We start from the raw sequence: 23,113 nt of genomic DNA on the forward strand, positions 1-23,113 counted from the left end.
CAGGTGCGCACCACCGTGCCCAGCTAATTTTCGTATTTTTTGAAGAGATGGAGTTTTGCCATGTTGCCCAGGCTGGTCTTGAACTCCTGGGTGCAAGCCTACCCCAGCCTCCCAAAGTGCTGGTATTATAGACATGGGCCACCATGCCCAGCCATTACCTGTTTTTGACTTGTGAAAAGGTCATGACACTGTATTGTCTACAGAGCTCACTAGGGCATTTTTTTTTTCATTTGACATTCTTCGGTGGTGGAAGGCAGAATCTAGAATGGCCCCCGAGCCCCTACCCTGCGGCGTAGCCACCCCATATCATTCCCTGCCTTGAGTGTGGGCAGGATTGAAAATACCACGGGATTAGGTAACATCACAGAGCGAAGAGGTGCCAAAGCCACTCCTATGGCGTATGATGTTAAGTAAGACCCCTGTTGGTGACGGGAATGAGGCTCTCTTGCTGGCCTTGAGAGACAGCCTGCCAGGAGTCCTGCAGCCACCACACTGTAGGAAGACCAACTCCCGGAGCCTCACTCAAGGCCGGCCACAGAGTAGGTGCTCGTGAGTATTTGATGAATCTGTGAGTCAATATTTCCTTGTCTGGGATATGACTTGCAATATATTTTCCCCCTTTATCTTTTATTTATGGGGCTGGCTTATTTATTGTAGTTTCAGATTTACAGGGAAGTTGCAAGACTCATTACTGAGAGTTCCTGTATACCCCACACCCAGTTCATCACAACTAAAGAACCAACATCGGTACATTATTAACAGCTAAAACCCATACTTTATTTGGATTTATTTAGTCTTTTTGTTTTTTAGAGACAGAGTCTCACTCTGTCAACCAGGCTGGAGTACAGTGGCACAATCATAGCTCACTGCAGCCTCAAACTCCTGGGCTCAAGCAATTCTCCTGCCTCAGCCTCCCAAGTAACTGAGACTACAGGTGCACACCACCACACCCAGCTAATTTTTAAATTTTTTGTAGAGATGAGGTCTTGCTATGTTACCCAGGCTAGTCTCAAACTCTTGGCTTCAAGCGATCCTCCCACCTCTGCCTCTGGAAGCACTGGGATTACAGGTGTGAGCCACTGTGCCCAGCCCTTTGTTTTCTGTCCCAGGATCCCACATGATATTTAGATATCATGCCTCCTTACACTCTTCTGGGCTGTGAGGGTTTCTCAGCTTGTCTTTTTTTGATGACCTGCACAGCTTGAGGAGGACCGGTCAGGTATTTTGCAGAGCCACCCTCAATTGGGATTTGTCTGATATTTTCCTCATAAGTGGACTGGGGTGGTAGGTTTGGGGGAGGAAGACCACAGAGGTAACACACCTTCTCATCACATCGCAGCAAGGGCGTAGACCACCCACCTGACTCATCGCTGCTGGTGACCCTGGTCACTGGCTGAAGTGTGTCTGCCAAGCTCCACTCGGCAAAGCCACTCTTTCCGTGCCCGCCCCGTGCCCCCATACCATACTTGTTGGGAATAAGTCACCATGGGCAGCTCACACTTAAGGAGCTGGGAATCAGACTCCACTCAGGCGGGGCTTTTTTCATTTTGTTGCCATGCACCTAGATTTTTTAAAAAGAGTATCGATTTTTAAATTATAGTAAAAATTTTAAAATGCATCAATTTTTAATTTTTAAAATTTTAAATTAAATTATAATAAAACTTATCAATATTTTCTTTTGCAGTGTTTTGATTGTTTGGATCCTGGCTAGAGGAGCTGAGGTAATAAAATAATTTTAGTCTCTATAGTTTCTCTTTTTACATTTAAATTTTTGATCCATTTGGAATGGATGCTGGTGTGCCCGGTGGGAAGTCCGGGATCACTGCTTTCTGTATGGCTACCATTTGTTCCAATACCATTTACTGAAAATACCATCTTCCTATGTTTCACTGACTTAAGGAGCCACTTTAATCATATACTAAATTATCATAGATCTATTTGGGTCTATTTCTGGGCCTTCTATTTTGTTCCTTAAATCTGCCTCTCTAGGAGCTCCTGCCACACGTTCAGTTCTCAAGGCTTTAGGGTCTATTTTAATATCCGGGAGGATTAGAATATCCCTTCACTGTTTTTCCTGTTCAGTTTCCTGGCTCTTCTTATTTTTTCATGTGAAATTTAGAAACCATCTTAGGAAGCTCTGAGGATGAGGGAATCGGTTGGTGGATTTGCTGGAATGTTAAAATTATAAATTAACTTTGGGCATAATGACAGTTTCATATTATTAAGTTTTCCTACTTAAATCTATGACATGCCCCTCTGTTCTTATTCTTTTTTTTTTTTTTTGACACGGAGCTTCGCTCTTGTCACCCAGCCTGGAGTGCAGTGGCATGATCTCAGCTCACTGCAATCTCCGCCTCCTGGTTTCAAGCGATTCTCTTGCCTCAGCCTCCCAAGTAGCTGGGATTATGGGTGCCTGCCACCAAGCCCAGCTAATTTTTGTATTTTTAGTAGAGACAGGGTTTCACCATGTTGGCCAGGCTGTTCTCGAACTCTTGACCTCAGGTGATCTGCCTGCCTCGCCTCCCAAAGTGCTGGGATTACAGGCGTGACCTACCACACCCAGCCTCTTCTTTTTTCTTCTCCTTCTCCTCTTTTCTTCCTTCTCCTTCTCCTCTCCTTCCTTCTCCTCTTCTTCTGTCTTAAGGGGTTTTAAATTTTTCCTCAGATATTGAATATTCTTATTATGTTTATTCTTGGCATTTAATCTTTTTGCTGCAATCGTAAATGGGGTTGTGTATAAAGCTTCTAACAGGTTACTGTGTTGCTATGAAGATTAGTGATATTTTTACCTTAATTTTACACCCTGCTGCAATGCCAAATTCTCTTATTGTCTGCAGCTTTTTCAGCAATTCTCTTGGGTTTTCCAGATCTCTTGGGTTTTTCAGCAAATCTCTTGGGTTTTCTCAAATAGTTTACTCCTTTCCGATTTTTCCTTCTATGCTGTTAAAAATGGTTCTCTTTAATTTTTCAGCTTTAAAGGGTATTTTCTGATTCATCTAAAGTCCCAACTGCTACAGATAAGCTCATCTGAGAACTCTTTCCACTTCCCACCTTCTTTCCCTCCTTCTCCTCTCAATTTTACTTAAATGAATCTTTTATATATTATCGGAACACATCATATTTAAACTCTATTCTGACATCCTCACCCACAGTTAAATACATTTGATGCTCACCCCAGTGCTGGTACCAAAGTTTCCCCATGTCTCTTGGTTGCTTGGGTTTGGGTCTCCAGCAGTTTCTCATAAATGGCTGATGGAACATTTCCTGAGCTCTCCAAAGATTTACAACTTTTTTTTGTTGCCCAGACTGGAGTGGCATGATCTTGGCTCACTGCAACCTCCACCTCCCAGACTAAAGCAATTCTCCTTCCTCAGTCTCCCGAGTAGCTGGGATTACAGGCACCCGCCACTACACCCAGCTAATTTTTGTATTTTTACTAGAGATGGGGTTTCACCATGTTGGCCAGGCTGGTCTCAAACTCCTGACCTCAAGTGATCCACCCGCCTCGGCCTCCTAAAGTGCTGAGACTACAGGCATGAGCCACTGCACCCGGCTAGATTTACAACTTTTTATCTGTAGCCTTTAAACTTGAAGGACAGCTTGGCTGCAAATGAAATCCTTGGCTCGTTCTTTCTTTCCATTATTTTCTTGCAGATGTTACTCTAGCGTATCCTGGAATTGAATGTGGCTGTGGAAAAGTCAGACACCAGCTTAATTGCTTTCCCTCTAAAGTGACTCTTTGTTTTTTTTTTTTTGGCCTGGATGCCTATAGGATTCTTTTGTTTCCACAGTCAGTCAGCAACTTCACTGGGTGTGTCTCAGCATTACACATTTTCCCCCTGGAGCACACATCAGCTGTCCCTGGGACCCAATGTGTCCTTTCAAGATGCAGATTATAAAGTCTTTTTAAAAGTTCAGGACATTTTCCTTGAATTATATTTCAAAAAGTGAAGTATCACCATACCATGAAAAGTGGGGTCTGTCAAACTCAATCCTGTGAGATGTGCACTCACATAGGTGGAAGATCAGTGGAGCAGCTGAGGGGGCTGCAGAGCCACCTGACTGGGAATTCTGGGGCCATCCAGCAGCTCGGCCAATCAGTACCAGTCTGGTGCCACCTGGTTCAAATATCACTTCTGGACCCTGTGTCTAACTAACTGGACAGTGGCAGGGACTCTAGGATGCCCTGAGCTGCTGGCAGCCGTTTTACTGGCCTGACCTGGGAAGGCTGGGCTGGGAGAACACTGGGAATGTGGTGCCTCTGCTTCCTCACATCATCTTCTCCTCCCCGAGTCCCCTCCACTGACACTCATTTGAGGACAGGTTATGAACAGGAAACAGGAACCAATGCCAACCACAGGACAGCCAAATTCACCTCACTGCAGGAAATTATGGAAATGTTTTCATCATTCTAGTTTCCTTCTTTGATGCCTCCCATTATACATGTGTTGTATCTTCTTTGCTTGCCTCCTGTAGGTTTCACTTACTCTGAAACTTAAAAACTCATTATTGAGTTCTCTTTCCCATCTTGCAAGATGGTGAGAAGTTGGATACTGAGGAGAAGAAACCCGAAGCCAAGAAGGCTGATGCTGGTGGCAAGGTGAAAAGGGGGAACCTCAAAGCTAAAAAGCCCAAGGGGGAAGCCCCATTGAAGCTGAAATCCCCTCCTTGTCAGAGGAATTGGCAGATATTCCCAATCTGCTACGTATTCCAGAAAGGCCGGTACAAGAGGAAGTACTCGGCCACTAAACCCAAGGTTGAAAAGAAAAAGGAGAAGGTTCTTGCAACTGTTACAAACAGTTGATGGTGACAAGAATGGTGGTACCCGGCTGGTTCAACTTCACAAAATGCCTAGATATTCTCCTACTGAAGACATGCCTTGGAAGCTATTGAGCCATGGCAAAAACCCCTTCAGCCAGCATGGGAGAAAACTGTAAGCCAGCATCACCCCTGGGACCTTCTGATTATCCTCACTGGACACCACAGAGGCAAGAGGGCGGTTTTCCTGAAGAGCTGGGCAGTGGCTGTTACTTGTGTCTGGACCTCTGGTCCTCGGTTGAGGACACACCAGAAATTTGCCATTGCCACCTCAACCGAAATTGGTATCAGCAATGTGAAAATCCCAATACATCTTACTGATGCTTAATTCAAGCAGCAGCAGCTGCAGAACCCCAGACACCAGAAAGGTGAGCTCTTCGACACAGAAACAGAGAAGTACAAGATTACAGGGCAGCGCAAGGTTGATCATCAAAAAGCTGTGGACTCACAAATTTTACTGAGTATCAAAGCTATTCCTCAGCTCCAGGGCTACCTGAGATCTGTGTTTGCCCTGATGAGTGGAGTTTATCCCTCACAAACTGGTGTTCTAAATTTCTTAAGAACCTGATAAAGGATATATAAAAATAAAATAACTATTTTTTGAATTTCGTATACTTTTCCCCCTTCTGCCTCTGGTGTCCCTTACCGTGTCTTCTGCTGTATCCATGGCCCTCTGTGTTCATTCAGCTATGCATCCATTTCTGGGATGGTTTTATTGTTTTTCATGAATAATTCCAGCTCATGGTTAATTCTCTCCAGTAATTTAGCCACTTAGCCATCTCTTCCATAAATCTGTGTATTTTAGCCATGTAGTTTCCTTCTTAGTGCTGATTGTTTCATTAAGTTTTTTTTTAAAAATCACAGCAGGATATCAATTTTTTTTCCTAGTATTCTTTATGTTATGGTAAAAATAACTTCTCTTTCCTGTATTTTTTGCTTATAGCAGCTTCATATTGATGTTTTGTTGTTAAACATAACTAAATGAGCTGAATTTTCCCATACTGGAGATTTGTAGCAGGTGGGAAAGGGATTACATTAGCCTTCTAGAAGCAACTCAAAGGCTCTGCCTCTCCTGCCAAGGCAATTGACTTCATTCTTCGTCCCTCAGTGGGATTCTCTGGTTAACCACGCCTCCTCTGCCTCTCCCCCATGGTCAAAGAGCATTTCTGCCACCTTCCCTGTTCCTGGATGCCTTACAGATTGCAGGTCCAGGAGACATATTTTGCCTGGCACTTCCTAAGACCTGACAACACCAAGCACTCCCTCCTCCAGCACATTCTGTCTATATTATCTCAGGCCCAGCTTTCACCTGACCCGGCCCTGTCTAAGCTAAGACTAGCTCAGACACTCCCTTTCCTTTTGCACTTCAAGATGGACTTCTGATCTTCAGGGAGTGCATGCCACTGACTTTTTCTGCAGCCTGTGGCTCCTTGGCCCTCTCTGGAGTCCCCTACACCACTCCTGGCCACTGCTCATAGCACCATCGGCTTGCTGCCCGGCCCTGACCTCTGCTGCCTCTGACGACACTAACACTTCTTGCCCAGTCTGCCGATGCTCTGCTCATGTCTGAAATCCACAAAATGAAGAAAAAAATTCTTGTTGCTATTAGTTTATAGGGGATGCAGGGGGAGTCTCAGTTCTAAGTAGCTGCTCTGTTCCTTCTGGAAGCTCAGCCAAGTCTTTTTGCCCTGTGGGATCAACTGGCTTCATTCTGATAGACGTGTGTTCAAAACTGTGTTCTGCGGATTTTGTCAAATTTGCCTTTTACAATTCTGCTGTTAGGTTGGTGCAAAAGTAATTGCACAATTACTTTTGCACCAAATGCATATCCCAAACGATGTTGCTATGGTACACATAAGTTCGTGACTGTTAAATTATCTTGATGGATGTACCTTTAGTATTTACATTAATATGTCTTTTTCATTCCTTTCAACCTTTCTGGTGTTGTTTATTTAGGTATGCCTCTGACAAACAGCACACAACTGGATTGTGTTGTTTTTAAGCCTGTTTTCATTTCTCTAAAAGTGGAAGAATTCATTTGCATTTATTATGGTTACTGAGTTATTTGGACTTATTTCCTCTACTTTATTTGTATTTTCAGTGTATCCTTTTTCATTTCCTACTTCTTGGGAAAAAAAAGCTCCACATTCACTTTTTTTTTCCTCTGCTAATTTAGAAATTATAGGTGGCATTACATTTTTTTCACTGATTAGCCTAAATGTTTTGAGCATATGTTTCTAACTATACACTTTTCTAATAAAGGCTGGAGTTAATATTTCTATTCTTCTTCCCCAAATTACACTGCTCCTGGCATGTTCTAACTCCCTCTAAAACATCACCTCCAACCAATTTATTGTTTCCTAGAATTTTCCTTTTATCTGCTTTGTAAAACAAAACTGGATTTTTTTTTCAGTCTACACTTAAATACATCTACCTATAATTTAACAGTCTATACACTTGGTTGTTTCTTATACCCACTGGCTGTCTCTGGCTTCATCTATCTTCTGGCAAAAGCACAGTTCTTTTAAGGATGGTCTGTGGGTGATAAAACCCTTAGTCTTCCTATGTGTAAAATGTCTTTCTTTTGCCCTTGCTCTTGAAAAACAACTTAACTGGGTATAAAATACTGAGTTGGCAGCGACTTTCCCTCGGCAGTCTGCAGATATTTATTGCTCTGTGGTCATCTGCCTGAGGCTGCTGGAGGCCCCGGCACATCTGTCATTCCGCTGTTTTTGCCCTGGTAGTTTTTTATGATTTTTCTCTTTGTCTTTGACATGAATCTCTAGCCTCCTAGATTTGCTTTTATTAATCCCGCCTGAGAGATGGAGTCTACTTTTGACTTAAAAACTCACACTGATGCTCTTCAATCCTGGGACATTCTTCAGCTTTGCTTCTCCACCTGCCCTGTCACCCTACACCGACTCCCTCCTGCTGAAAGCCCCATGAGGTGAAAGCGAGGTTTCCCCACTTGCTTTCTGTCCCTGCCTGCTCCTGCGTATTTTTTCTTTTACATGTTTGCATCTCTGTGCTCCATGCATGGTATCCTATTCAAAAGCACTAATTATCTCTGTTCCTGCCGTCTAGTAAGCTTTTCAAATGTCATCTCATCGCCATGTTTGTCATCATCAAATTCTCGAATTTTTATGTTCATCTAAATGTTTTATATCCTTGGTTTTTGCACTTCGTTATTCCTTATTTCTAGACATTACTCCTTTCTTTGTGGATCTTAAATACACTTATTTAAAAGCTGTTGCTAGAGTATTTAGCACAATTCACTTCATCTGGAATAAATTCATGTTCCAAATGTTGATTTCATTGATCGCCAGCCTTGGCATGAGATCTCGTATATGTTAGAATTCTGTCGAGACTTACCTGGGCACAATTTCTTTTTGTTTTTTTGATACGGAATCTCGCTCGGTCACCCAGGCTGTAGTGCAGTGGCACGATCTCAGCTCACTACAAGCTCCGCCTCCTGGGTTCACACCATTCTCCTGCCTCAGCCTCCTGAGTAGCTGGGACTACAGGCACCCGCCACCAGGCCTGGCTAATTTTTTGTATTTTTAGTAGAGACAGGGTTTCACCGTGTTAGCCAGGATGGTCTCGATCTCCTGACCTCGTGATCTGCCCGCCTCGGCCTCCCGAAGTGCTGGGCACAATTTCTTTCTTTTTCTCTCCCTCACGCTTACCCTCCCTTTCAGCAAGTTTGAAGTTGCCTCAGTGCTGGCCACTTCCCTAGGTCTGGCTGTGGCCCGGACCAGCAGAGAAGCCTGGTCAACTTGTCTCTTACCCAAGGAATTCTTGGAACCCGCTGCCCTGTGTGAGCTGCCCACCCTCAGGGTCACCCTTGCTCAATTCCGAACCAAGGGTGTGGGTCCCTGGCTGCCGTGTTTTAGGGACACAGCAACGTTCAGCTCCATCATTATCCTCTCTCTCTCCACTGTATCTGGGGTTGCTGTGGGTTTGAAACGGAGAGGTCCATTCACGTGAACCCAGAGTCTTCCTGATGGACGGGGTGCTTGGATGGATTTCAAGAGGGGGAGTGACTTAGTTATTTCTGAATTTTGGAAAGATCATTTGCAGGGTGAATAGACAGGGAGGAAGCCATCCAGGGGCAGGGAGACAGGCCGGGGTCCACTGCAGTAGCCCTGGGCAGATATGAGACAGGAAGGAGGGCTGGGCACAGGGCCAAAACGTGTGTGTGAACAGGGCTTGCTCAGAGAGGTGCGGGGCTGGGACCTTGCTCCGACTGCCCTTTGCAGGGCATGTGCTGATTTGAGGGCAGCCAGACTCATTCAGATGCTAGCTGAGGCCAGGACAATGGATGGCCCCAGAGAGGGCTGCAGCTCTGTCCTAAGGCAGGCTGTAGGCCTTGGGACAGGAGGGAGCAGACAGCGCCCTGGGTCGGGAACCAGAAGCCCAGGTTCTGTCTGAACTTAGCATGCAGCCCCGTGACCGTACATGTGGTTTGCCTCTGAGCCTCAGCTTCCTCACCTGTAAAATGAACCTTGTAATTCCTGCCCCCCCGCTACTGTGCAGCCGCCGTGAGGACAGGGGGAGAAGGAAGGGGAAGCACAGTCAACCGTGAGACTCAGTGGTGATCAGCGTGGGGTGATGGCCGCTGCCCTGCACTGGACACTGCCACCTCACATCCCTGAGAGAAGGGGAAGCACAGTCAGCTGTGAGACTCAGTGGCGATCAGCGTGGGGTGATGGCCGCTGCCCTGCACTGGACACTGCCACCTCACATCCCTGAGAGAAGGGGAAGCACAGTCAGCTGTGAGACTCAGTGGCGATCAGCGTGGGGTGATGGCCGCTGCCCTGCACTGGACACTGCCACCTCACATCCCTGAGAGAAGGGGAAGCACAGTCAGCTGTGAGACTCAGTGGCGATCAGCGTGGGGTGATGGCCGCTGCCCTGCACTGGACACTGCCACCTCACATCCCTGAGAGAAGGGGAAGCACAGTCAGCTGTGCGACTCAGTGGCGATCAGCGTGGGGTGATGGCCGCTGCCCTGCACTGGACACTGCCACCTCACATCCCTGAGAGAAGGGGAAGCACAGTCAGCTGTGCGACTCAGTGGCGATCAGCGTGGGGTGATGGCCGCTGCCCTGCACTGGACACTGCCACCTCACATCCCTGAGAGAAGGGGAAGCACAGTCAGCTGTGAGACTCAGTGGCGATCAGCGTGGGGTGATGGCCGCTGCCCTGCACTGGACACTGCCACCTCACATCCCTGAGAGAAGGGGAAGCACAGTCAGCCGTGCGACTCAGTGGCGATCAGCGTGGGGTGATGGCCGCTGCCCTGCACTGGACACTGCCACCTCACATCCCTGAGAGAAGGGGAAGCACAGTCAGCTGTGAGACTCAGTGGCGATCAGCGTGGGGTGATGGCCGCTGCCCTGCACTGGACACTGCCACCTCACATCCCTGAGAGAAGGGGAAGCACAGTCAGCCGTGAGACTCAGTGGCGATCAGCGTGGGGTGATGGCCGCTGCCCTGCACTGGACACTGCCACCTCACATCCCTGAGAGAAGGGGAAGCACAGTCAGCCGTGAGACTCAGTGGCGATCAGCGTGGGGTGATGGCCGCTGCCCTGCACTGGACACTGCCACCTCACATCCCTGAGAGAAGGGGAAGCACAGTCAGCTGTGAGACTCAGTGGCGATCAGCGTGGGGTGATGGCCGCTGCCCTGCACTGGACACTGCCACCTCACATCCCTGAGAGAAGGGGAAGCACAGTCAGCTGTGCGACTCAGTGGCGATCAGCGTGGGGTGATGGCCGCTGCCCTGCACTGGGCACTGCCACCTCACATCCCTAAGCTTCCACTGCCCATCACCTTGACACCTGTAGGTACATACATGTCACGCGTTTTAGAGCATTGCAGACGTGAGGAGCCTGCTAGGAAGCACGTCCGTGCCGCAACCTCACCCTTGCTGTGAGAAACCCCAGGGCAGCTGAGGCAGCCTGGCAGCCTGGGAACCTCAGTCTGACAGGGGCCCCGCCCACCCCCAGCCTCCGCCTCTGCTCCGAGTTGCTTCCTGGGTCCCCATTCTCTATGTATTGCTGTAGGTGTCATTTTCTGTCATGGCTGAAATCAGGAGGCATCTGAAGGATGGCAGAAAGGCTGGAGATGTGAGGTCACGGCCCGGCTGGCTCAAGCTGAGTTGCAGCTACAACCTTGGGCAAGTTGCTGTGAGCCTGTGGTTTGTAAATCCTAAAGGGGACACGATCCCACCTCTGTGTGCTTGTGTGGGGTGAACAGGCCAGCCGTGTTCAGCGTCCCGCACGTGCCTGGTGCGGAGTGGGGCGTGGGATGTACACGGCCTGGGAGCCCTGGGCTTAGGATCATGAGAGACTTTGGCTTCCCTGTCTGTGACCTGGAAGGGCAGATAAGCAAGTGTCCTTAGGGCAGTCTCAGCCACACACAAAAGGACAGGCCCTTCAAGGAGGTTCTGGCCTTGGTCACAGGAAGGGCGGAACACAGCTAAGAGATGAGCGTTCATTACTGACATCTATCCTGATTCCGGGAAAAGGTTTTGTGGGGCATTTGCACAACACGCTGAAACAGACAGTAAGCAAGGAAGAAAGGAGACAGGACAGCAAACCTAGGAAAGTAAGGTGAAGCCATGTCATAGGCCCTGACAATTATTAGAGGTGGGACATAGACTGGCCTGTGAGCTCCCTAGCTGCCAGAGCAAAGAGGGATGCAGGGCCAGGAAGACAATCCCACGGTCCACTGACCTGCTGGAATCTCTAGGAAGTACAGGGGCACTGGGGGGGTGAGGCCAGCCTTGTGGCCCCCTGGGAAGGCTGGTAATGTGGCCCCTTTCATTCCCATAATGTTTATATGCAGGAAAAGCTGAGAGTTGTAAGTGGGAAAATCAGGGAAGGATGATAACCCAAAGTATCGGGCAGCCTCTTCATGACTGGGCGGTTCGGGTCCCGAGCAGTCGGTTCTGACCCCAAACCTGACCTCCACTCAGCCTGACCAAAGGCAGAGATGGCGTCTCCAGTGGCGAGGCTTCACGGCATAGACCGCAGACTCTGAGGCCAGACGCCTGAGTGTGGCTCCCACCTCTGAGGATCAGTGCCTCTGGGCCTCAGCATCCCCATCTGTACCATGGGCTAACAACAGTCCCTTCCTGTGGGGCCTGAAACTGACCCATGTTGAGCATGGACGGGCGGCAGCTAACACCCTCCTAGGTGGTCTTATCTCGTTCTGCTGTTCCCCACATGGACCTTATGGGGTCCGAGAGCTACTGAAATATTCCTCCCCATGGTGCATGGGTCACTCTGGGACACTGCTGACTCGACGTCCCCTTCTGCTGCAGCCCCTGTTGCCATTTAGCGTGGCTCCAAGCAACCCCTGGGCTGGCCATCCCACATGTGCCCTGCTGAGGGCAAGTGCCACTTTCTGGGGAGCTGCAGTGACAGCGGAGTTGCACAAACACCAATCATGTTTCTTCACAAAAATCCACACCCCTACTTGCTGACCTTGGCTCCTCCTATGACGTTTCTGGGGGCAGCTACTGCTGTCCGGTTTCTAGGCTCTAACTCAGACACTTCACTGACGGGTTCAAGGTCCAGCAGTCTGTGCAGCACAGCTCTTCTTGGTATGCATGTATGTGTGTATGTATGTATATGAGATGGAGTCTTGCTCTGTCGCCCAGGCTGGAGTGCAGTGGTGCGATCTTGGCTCACCGCAACCTCCGCCTCCCAGGTTCAAGCGATTCTCCTGCCTCAGCCTCCCAAGTAGCTGGGATTACAGGTGTGTGGCACCATGCCTGGCTCATTTTTTGTATTTTTGTAGAGACCAGGTTTCACCCTATTGACCCAGGCTGGTCTTGAACTCCTGACCTCAGGTGATCCGCCCACCTCGGCCTCCCAAAGTGCCAGGATTACAGGTGTGAGCCACTGCGCCTGGCCTTGGTCCTCTTTTAAAATAAACTTTAATAAGGATTTTTATCCCAGGACATGCTGTAATTGCAAGTTCTATCTACTTAAGTCATCGCATATGTTTACACTAATTATATAATTAGATGTAATTATACTAATTGTATAAATGCACAATAATTGACTAAGATATATTAAATACTTTGAGAGAACAAAGAGAATCCACCCAGAATACCTTCCCCAATATTAAGGGTGCAGCTGAACCCCAAGAGAGGACAGAAGGGTCATCATGGGAGTCTTGGGCTGCCAGTCGAGCCAAGGCCTCACAGTGCACCTGCAGGTGCAGACACTGCCACAGAATGGAACAGACTTTCTTGAGACGATTAGGCCCAGGGCCACAGAGGAGACCTGGTTCACGCTGCAGCCTCACTTAGCAGCTCCTTGACTTCACTGGCTTTTTAGACATGTCGAAGGACAAGAATCAAGTCATTCTTCTGCTCAAAGACATTCCGTGGCTCCCCATTACCTAAGAATCAAGCTCCACTTTGTCAGCCTGCATTCAGGCCCTCCAGGACCAGGTTCCCACATCTGTCTTCACCCCCTACTGCAGTCCGAAAGCCCAGCTGACTGCTCTGGGTGTGTGGAATCCGTTCCCACTCGTGTGCTATTGCCTATGCAGTGCCCTCCAGCTGGTGAGCTACCCCTCTGCCTCCTGTTCTCTGCTGGATCCTGGCAACTCCTCTACCCCTGCAGACCATGCCCCTTCTCTCCAAAGCCTTCCTCAGTCCTTCCAGGAGGAAACAGCTCTCTCCTTTTGCCCTCATCTCCTGTAGCCCTTCATTTAAATTCTCTCATGACACACGCGTTTTTGAACCCGTTAGAGTCCTTGGTAGCCATCTCTGTCTTTACCCATGGAAGTGAGTTTTCCAAGGGCAAGGACCATGGCTGCCTGCATCCTGATGTCCCTAGCCTCTGGCACGGAGCCTGGCAGGGAGCAAACTCGAAGGCATGTTGAACAACTAAAGGAAAAAGTGAAGGGATGCACAACAGGTTTCCTTTGGTAATGACAGTACATTGATGGGGAGAATCGTTGGGAGCTGCAGGGGCCCAGGGGGTCCAGGGCAGGGTGCTGCAGTTGGGGACACGGTTGTCAGAAACCACTCCTGGGGGCCAACATGTCTCAACTCAATCTTGTGGAATGAAGGGCACAACAGGGAGGGAAAAGGGAACCGAGTCTGAGCTTGGTGGCTTACACTTATAATCCCAGCACTTTCGGAGGCTGAGGCAGGAGGATCACTTGAGGCTTGAGGCCAGGAACTCAAGACCAGCCTGGGCAACATGGAGAGACCCTGTGATATGGTTTGGTTGTGTCCCCATCCAAATCTCATCTTGAATTCCCACATATTGTGGGAGGGACCTGGTGGGAGGTAATTGAATCATGGGGCGGGTCTTTCCTGTGCTGTTCTTGTGATAGTGAATGTCTCACGAGACCTGATGGTTCTAAAAATGGGACTTTCCCTGCACAAGCTCTCTCTTTGCTTGCTGCCATCCATGTAAGATGTGACTTGCTCCTTCTTTCCTTCTGCCATGATTGTGAGGCTTCCCCAGCCATCTGGAACTGTGAGTTCTCCATTAAACCTCTTTCCTTTGTAAATTGTCCTGTCTCAGGTATGTCTTTATCAGCAGTGTAAAACGGACTAATACAGTAAATTGGTACCAGTAGAGTGGGATGTTGCTGAAAAGATACCCCAAAATGTGGAAGTGACTTTGGAACTGGGTAATAGGCAGAGGTTAGAACAGTTTGGAGGGCTCAGAAGAAGACAGAAAAATATGGAAAAGTTCAGAACTTACTAGAGATTTGTTAAATGGTTTTCACAAAAATGCTGATAGTGAGATGAACAATAAGGTCAGGCTGAGGTGGTCTCAGATGGAGACAAGGAACTTGTTGGGAACTGGAGCAAAGGTGACTCTTGTTATGTTTTAGCAAAGAGACTGGCGGCATTTTGCCTCTGCTCTAGAGACTTGCGGAACTTTGAACTTGAGAGAGATGATTTAGGGTATCTGACAGAAAAAACTTCTAAGCAGCAAAGCATTTGAGAGGTGACTTGGGTGCTGTTAAAGGCATTCAGTTTTAAAAGGGGAAACAGCATAAAAGTTCAGAAAATGTGCAGCCTGACAATGCGATAGAAAAGAAAAATCCCATTTTCTGAGGAGAAATTCAAGCTGGCTGCAGAAATTTGCATAAGTAACAAGGAGCCAAATGTTAATCACCAAGACAGTGGGGAAAATGTCTCCTGGGAATGTCAGAGACCTTTGCAGCAGCCCCTCCCATTGTAGGCCTAGAGGTTTAGGAGGAAAAAATGGTTTCTTAGGCTGGGCCCAGGGTCCCTCTGCTGTGTGCAGTCTAGGGACTTAGTGCCCTGTGTCCCAGCCACTCCAGCCATGACTAAAAGGGGCCAAGGTACCCCTCAGCCTGTTGCTTCAGAGGGTGGAAGCACAAGCCTCGGCAGCTTCCACATGGTGTTGAGTCTGCAGGTGCAGAGAAGTCAAGAATTGAGGTTTGGGAACCTCTGCCTAGATTTCACAGGATGTATGGAAATGCTTGGATATACAGGCAGAAGTTTGCTGCAGGGGCAGAGCCCTCATGGAGAATCTCTGCTAGGGCAGTGCAGAAGGGAAATGTGGAGTTGGAGCCCCTACACGGAGTCTCTACTGGGGCACTGGCTAGTGGAGCTATGAGAAGAGGGCCACTGTCCTCTGGACACCAGAATGATAGATCCACCAACAGCTCGTACTGTGCACCTGGAAAAGCTGCAGACACTCAACACCAGCCAGTGAAAGCAACCAGGAGGGAGGCTATACCCTGCAAAGCCACAGCAGCAGAGCTGCTCAAGGCTGTGGAAGCCCAGCTCTTGAATCAGCATGACCTGGATCTGAGACAGGGAGTCAAAGGAGATAATTTTGGAGCTTTAAGGTTTAACTGCCCCACCAGATTTCGGACTTGCATGGGGCCTGTAGCCCCTTTGTTTTGGCCAATTTCTCCCATTTGGAATGGCTGTATTTACCCAATGCCTGTACCCTCATTGTATTTAGGAAGTAACTAATTTGCTTTGATTTTACAGGCTCAAAGGTGGAAGGGACTTGCCTTGTCTCGGATGAGACTTTCGACTGTGGACTTTTGAGGTTAATGTTGAAATGAGTTAAGACTTTGAGGGACTGTTGGGAAGGCATGATTGGTTTTGAAATACGAAGACATGAGATGTGGAAGGAGCCAGGGGTGAAATGATATGGTTTGGCTGTGTCCTCACCCAAATCTCATCTTGAATTCCCACATGTTGTAGGAGGGACCTGGTGGGAAGTAACTGAATCATGGCATGGGTCTTTCCCATGCTGTTCTCGTGATAGTGAATAGGTCTCACAAGATCTGATGTGTTTAAAAAACGGGAGCTTCCCTACACAAGCTCTCTCTTTGCCTGCCGCCATGTAAGATGTGACTTGCTCCTCATCTTCTGCCATGATTGTGAGGTTTCCCCAGCCATGTGGAACTGTGAGTTCTCCATTAAACCTCTTTCCTTTGTAAATTGCCCAGTCTTGGGTATGTCTTTATCAGCAGCATGAAAACGGACTAACACACCCTGTCTCTACAAAACATTAAAAAATTAGCCAGTAGTGGTAGTGCACACCTTGTAGTCCCAGCTACTTGGGAGGCTGAGGTGGGAGGATCACTTGAGCCCAGGAGGTTGAGGCTGCAGTGAGCTATGATGGTGCCAGTGCACGCCAGCATGGCTCAAAGAGTGAGACTCTATCTCAAAAAAAAAAAAAAAAAAAAGACAAAAAGAAAGGAAAAAAGAAAAGGAAACTGGGTGGGAAGGGTTGAATGGAAAAGACCCAGAGTGGAGGATGTGGGGCTGGTGTTGGCCTAGGATGCCGAGGACCAAGCTGCAGTACACCTGCTGCCACCACCAGTTCAGCAAAGGACGGCCCTGAGTCAGCTGCTGTCCCCGCGCCACCATCAGTGCAGGGGCTGTGCGTCCACTATGTATTTGGATGCTTCAATATGAGCTTATTTATCTGGCCTCCTTCAGAGGCTGTGTGGGAGAGGTGGAGACATAGGCAATTTCTGGCAAGTTCTCCAGGCACCTTCAGGAGACATCTGCACCTCTCATGCCAGCCTGGGGCACAGCTACTTCTGCAGTGCCCAGGGTCCTGCACACACCCAGGACTGGCCATGGCAGAGAAGAGGCAGGGGCCGCTGCCCAGAGGAGCCCCTTTCCCTCCTAGACTCAGGACAGAGGGGCCCATAGCCGGGGCCCCTAGGATGGGGTGTAGTGGCCAAAAGTCCCCACCAGGTGCTGTCCGGGGGCTCAGCAAACAGGAACTCGCAGAATCCTCCCAGCAGCCCTGTGAGGAAGGAGGCCCTGCCATTCCCACCTTACAGATGAGCAAACAGACGCGAGCTGCTCACGGTCACACCACTGGAAACTGGCAGTGCAGGACCCATGCAGAACGGTTCTAGAATTTGTACTAACAACTGCCCCACACTGCCGTTCAGCCAGTGCCTCCCTGAGATAGAACAGTTGAGACCTGGGCTTGCTGGGCGAGGCCCCATCCTGGTTGCCGACTGCACAGGGCAGCTGTGCCCGTGGCTTGTCAGGACCATCCCACAGTGAGGCCATCCCCGCTATACACAGCGGCCTCAGATGGCACCTGCAGACTGAGCAGGGCCTGGGCCCTCTGGAGAGGCCTGTCCTACCTCGGGGTTCTCCTGGGTCGGGGGCCGGTCTTCCTTCTTCTTTTTGGTGGCCTGAGCTCCCTGAGATGGCTCCTCTGTGGGCGGCCGCGACTCTGCCGTGCTCTCGGGCTGCGTCTGCACTTGAGGCTGAATGATGATGACCTGGAAGATGCCATGGAGGGGTGAAGGGGACAGTGATGGGGAAGGAGGGGTGAGGGGAAGAGAGGAGGGGTGGAGGGGACAGTGATGGGGAGGGAGGGGTGAGGGGAAGAGAGGAGGGGTGGAGGGGACAGTGATGGGGAGGGAGGGGTGAGGGGAAGAGAGGAGGGGTGGAGGGGACAGTGATGGGTTGCGGGGTGAGGGGAAGAGAGGAGGGGTGGAGGAGGCTGGAGAGCGAGGGTGAGGGGCACAGGGAGGAAGGGAAGAGTGAGGGGGGCTGGGGAGGTAGCTGGTATGGCACAGGGCAGGGGCTGGGGAGCACAGAGCCTGGGCCAGGCCAACCTGGGAGGGCGGATCCCCGGGAACTGGGTGGTTTGCGCCCCTGTCTGTCTAGCACCTGCCCCTCCTGACACACCTTTTCCACCATGGGGAGGGTGTGCATGAGAAGCTGGCCTGGTTTAGGAACTGGGAAGGTCTGGGTTCCAGTCCTGCCCCACCGCTTCCCAGCTGTGTGGCCTCAGGGGAGTCACTGCTTCTGAGAGTCAGGTTGGTCATCAGTGAAACTGGCCACACCTCTCCCCAGGGAGGCCGTGCACACTCAGGTGGCGAGGACTTCTCATCCCAGCTCAGGTGCAGATGAACTGAGGCCACGAGAGCTCAGACTTGCTCCTGGCCTGAGGCCATCCAGTCAGGAGGCAGAGGGGCTGGGAACCCCTCAGGTCAGCCTTGCTCCATTTCTCCCTCCCCACACCACAGTGCCTGAGACACAAAACCCTGGCTTGGGGGCACAGGTGGGAATAACATTCTATTTTTTTTCACTGCCATGAGGCCCCTCACGTGGTGGATGGGGAAGGGGAAGGGGGGTCTTCAGATGCCACCCTGCAGCAGCCCCCCTTAGCTAGCCTTCCTCGAGGCTCAGGGGGTGATCTGGTTTGATGAAAGGGTGTGATGCTGAAAATCAGCTTGAAATCCACCCATCCGGCCCAGCCTCTCCCTGGGCCAGGATCCGCTCCATCTCTAGCTCTACCATTTTATTTCTTTGGACAGGAAATTGGGAAAGAATTATTAGTTTTCATGGCTCCAAGAATTCTCCAGGATCCATCAGCCACAGTCTGGTTTAAACTAGGAATTACTTGAACTTGGGTGTTTTTTTGGTTTGTTTTTCCCTAAGCACAGGTGGTGACTGTCTGATGAATTTGAGGCTTCTGAGCACAAAGAGAAAATATGTCCCATTTTTCTGCTGGCTTAAGGGAAGCTCTGTCTTCCTCTTTGTATCACATTTTTAAAACCCCAAAATCTCTGTATGGAAAAAATATGTCCATTTTTATATCCATGGGAAGAAAAACATCAAGATCTCCAATAAGAAAAAGGGCAAAGAATATTCTCAAGTCACACATGAGAAGATAGAATTCTTAAGTGTAAGAAAAACACTGAAGCTTAACAGTAACCGAGGGAATTCAACTTTCAACAATGAGGCATCTATGTGCCTAGTAAATGAACAAAACAGTGTTTAAATGACCAACATCAAATGCTGGTGCAGTTGTGGTGAAACAGACACACTCCTTCCAGCATCTGCTAAGCACCTTGTCTGGATCAGGTGCCCTCCTGGGATACACCTGCCATCCCACGATGGCCCATGACAACTCTTCAGACTGCGAATTCTTTGAGGGGCCCTCAGTGGGCGGGAGAGCCTGGAAGCACAGGACTCCCGGGAATGCACTGGGTGCAACAGCACCAGCTCACATGAGGGTCGGCCGTGAACATCCAGGCTGGGGAAGCAGAAGGTACCCCAGCCATAAGCAAGAGAGGGGCGGCCTGGCAGACCCCAAATGGGGAACAGAGAGAAAGAGGCCACAGACAGGGGATGGCAGGGATGAGGCAGCCCCGAAGGCCTCAAACAGCACAACCACCAGGAGCTCGGAGGGGAGCAGCGGGAGGACCTTAGTTTTAGTTTTAAAACTTGGCAGAAATTATGGGAGATTGTGCACTTGGGCAGTGGGGTAAAAACAGCCCTTGACCGTCCAACTCCACCAGCAGAGACGGAGAATCAATCTCTCTTCTAGTCACTCATTCAGCCACACATGTCATTAATTGGTTAATCATTTGAATGAATTCATTCATTGACCAATCACTCCTTTTCCACTGGTATTAATTCATGCAGCCGTATTGTCTCTGGATCGCATATTCATTCATTTGTTCATGCACTAATTCACTCCCTTAATCATGTGTTCATACTCCATTCATTCGTTCGCTCCTCTGTTTCTGTCCCATTCATTCATTTGTCCACTTGATCATTCTGCCTCCTGGTCATTCATTCTGCCTGGGCTTGTTCATTTGGCCCTTCCCAAATGATTGCTCTCGGCCTCCTGTATGCGGCCGCACACCCTTTCTGGAGCCTGCTGGTGGGCACTCACCTTGTTGTCAGCACTGATGAGGAGGGGCTGGACTTTGATGCTGTCACTGACCACAGACATGGCGGTGCTGGGGGCCATGGCGGCGGCATTGCTGGGGGAGGTGGAGATGATGGCGTAGGCCACCCCCGCACTGCTCAGCGGAGAGGCGAGGGCGGCGGGCTCGGCGAGGGCCTGGGGCTGGCTGCCGGGCGCTGGCACATGGCTGACAGTGTTGTTGGCGGTGGGGAGGGCTGGGCTGGGGTTCTTGACGCTGACCACGGTGGCCTTCTGGAATGTTGGGGGCTGCTTGGGTGGCCGGTCCCGGCCCGGGGCAACGGGGAGGCTGTCTGGAATCAGAGTCTTTGGCCTAACCTGGGAAGAAGGGACAGGTATGTGGTCAGACAGGCAGACACACAGGAGTGCAGGGGAGGGGCCGCCCTGGCTCGGAGACTTCCTATATTCAAGGGGAAGGGGCAGCATTGGAAAGAGCACAGCGCCTGTCACGGCCTCACAGCAGGTGAGACCTCGACCCCAATGCCTCCCTCCTCCTGGGCTTGCACCGACTGGCCACGGGGCTCAGGAGGGGCTGCTCTGGACCCACGGCCCTCCCAGCTGCACTCAGAGAAAACGGTGAAGAGCAGCGGGGAGGCTCGGAAGGCAGCACTTGGGCGCGAGGGGACAGTCTGTGCAGTGTGACGCCCTGCAGATCAAGTCCCAAGCGGCAAAGCCCCCTTTGGCCTTGGAAGTCTGGAAAGCGCTGCCCCTCGGCAGGGACTGGGAGGGGCTGCGAGGGCTCCCGGGCCTTGCCCAGTTCTGCTTCTCAGTCTGGGTGGGGGCTGCTGCTGCGCTCCCGTGAAAACCAGAGCTGAGCCCACGTGACTGCGGCGGGCCTCTCGAATGACAGTGAAGGTGTGCAGAGGGCAGCTGGGCAGCCACTGGGTGGTTCAGGCCAGGGCTCTGGACAGACTGTTGGTTTGGGCCCAATCCTGGCTCCTCTGGGGTCCTGGTGACACACCTGAACTGGGCCAGGTCCCTCATCTGCATGAGGTGATGAGACTTACTGGGGTTCGGAAGAAAGAAAATGCACACGAAGTGCTGGGTGTACTTGACTGAGGGCTGTCACCAGCACCCCCACACCCAGCAGAGTGTTTCTGATGGTGGAAATTCCCATCAGAGCCACCACCACTGACCCCATGCATGGAACCAGGAGCACCACATGCCCCAGATGAGGACACACCAACCCTGGGAGGTCCAGGCCAATATCATGCCCCGAGAGACAAGGGGACAAGGAGAAGGGGTACGACCTGCCTTCTCATCTGAGCCCCGCTGCGCTCACACTGCAGGGTGGCCATCCTGGCCTGTTCTACGGATAAGCAAACTGAGATGCATAGTGGAGACTCACCGGTAATAATGATGCTACGGTCATTATCATTAGGGCCTGTCTGGCATCGGTGAAGGGCACAGAGCGCTGTACTGCCCCGCCCATCTCCTCCCACCCTGTGTCCAGTGGTGCACGTGGAAGGAGTGGTCCAGGGTGGCTCCTACAGGGCCCTGTGGCCTTGGGCAGGTCACCAAGGCACAGCGTGCTCTTCAGTTGGACAGTATCACGTCTGTCAGCTCCTCACCAGTGCCTGGCACAGAGCTGGCCCTTGAGTCTAGTGATCTCTGTGTCCCCTGCCATGCTGGGTCCTCAGCAAATGAGCCCGGCCTCCCACATCAGGGCCCTGGCCACACCACGGGCAGGCGATGTGGCCAGCCTGGGTTCAGGTAAGCCTGCCATTCTGTCCTTGGCACTAGAGGTCAGGGCCTTTGTCCCCCAATGCCAGGCTTACAGCCCAACAGAAACTCCAATACCAAAGGCTTTAAAAAATCCATCTTCTCATTCCTGCCCGCCCTCAGCTGGAGAAAGTTACCCATTGGAAAACTGCTGTTCTCCGCCTCTGAAGAGGACTGGCGTGGGGGCGGATGGACACCCATGTGGTGGTCAGTGAGGACCTCAGCTGTGGCAGTGGCCGTTCCGTGTTCTGGTCAGCACCTCCCTGGTCATCTAGGGTTTGCCCACATGTTCTTGTTGACCCTGGCCGCCCACCCTATGTAAGCAGACTCTGGGCATGGGCGAGCTGGCGTCAATCACAGATGCCAGACACAGAAACTAAGCTCAGCTGGAAGCTAGGATCTGGCCTGAGCCACCCCACAGAGAACACCTTCAGGGGACCCTGGAGCTTATCATCTTTCTGCGTGTGCCTCCTGGCCTGTGTGCAGCCCCAGGCCGGGAAGCCCCCGGGTCCACCCTGTCCCCACCCTCTCTCCTTTCTCAGGTCTGCAGTCACCCTGCCAGGCACCAACACAGGCTGCCTACTCTGTTGCCTGTGAGCCACCTGGGACAGCAGCAGCTGGCAGCTGGACCCGGCATGCACTGGACACCTTCTGGCCCAAGCTGACTGTCCTGGAGGCCAGCAGGCCAACGGCAGGTGCAGACTTTAGTGGGGCAGAGACAGCAAGGACAAAACATGGAGACAGAGGTCCAGGAGGCGGAAGGGAGAGTGGAAGAAGGGTGGGTGCTGGGCAGAGGGAAATAGCACTGGCCTTGATTGGCAGCCTCTCCCTGGAGCCTGCCTTGCTCTGAAGCCTCACATAGCTCCCTGCTGCCCACAGGTCACCGACAGGGAAAGTCCAACTCTAAGGTCCCCATGGGCCCCTGGTGGCCTCTCCACCCCCAGGACTGTCCCAACCTCCCTCCCTCAGTGCTTTGACTCTGGTCTCTCTCTACCACCTCTGCCGCTGTTTCTCACCCTGCACCCTCCTCCTGGGGGGCTCCCTCTAGGGCCTAACTCTACCTCAGCCTGCAATGTCCTCTTACCCTGAGGTCTAGCTCAAGCACTACCTCCTCCAGGAAGCCTTCCTTGATGCCCAGGTGTGTGGCAAGCCTCCTCAGGGCTCCCGCCCCGCAGTGTCTCTTTCTGGCATGGCCCGATCACCCTGGACTCACAGTATCTGTTTTTCCTTGTCTGTCCTCCCTCTAGACCAAGCCTGTCCAAACCACAGGCTGCATGCGGCCCAGGATGGCTTCGAATGCGGCTCAACACAAATAGAAACCTTCTTAAAACATTATGAGAG

General features: G+C 50.9%; 1 protein-coding gene across 2 annotated transcripts in view; it reads right to left on the bottom strand.

Annotated features, from left to right (window-relative positions):
- The window catches only part of PHF21B (PHD finger protein 21B), a 131,433-nt gene that overhangs the window by 16,461 nt on the left and 91,859 nt on the right, over positions 1 to 23,113 (bottom strand). For both annotated transcript variants that reach the window (XM_034948445.4, XM_034948446.4), the window contains exons 4-5: positions 20,018 to 20,368; positions 17,466 to 17,606 (exon numbers count right to left, since the gene is read on the bottom strand). In XM_034948445.4, coding sequence (XP_034804336.3) covers positions 17,466 to 17,606; positions 20,018 to 20,368 — 492 coding nt within the window. The remainder of the gene's footprint in view (positions 1 to 17,465; positions 17,607 to 20,017; positions 20,369 to 23,113) is intronic.

Source organism: Pan paniscus, chromosome 23 (assembly GCF_029289425.2).
Source record: "Pan paniscus chromosome 23, NHGRI_mPanPan1-v2.0_pri, whole genome shotgun sequence".
Classification (NCBI taxonomy): Eukaryota; Metazoa; Chordata; class Mammalia; order Primates; family Hominidae; genus Pan; species Pan paniscus.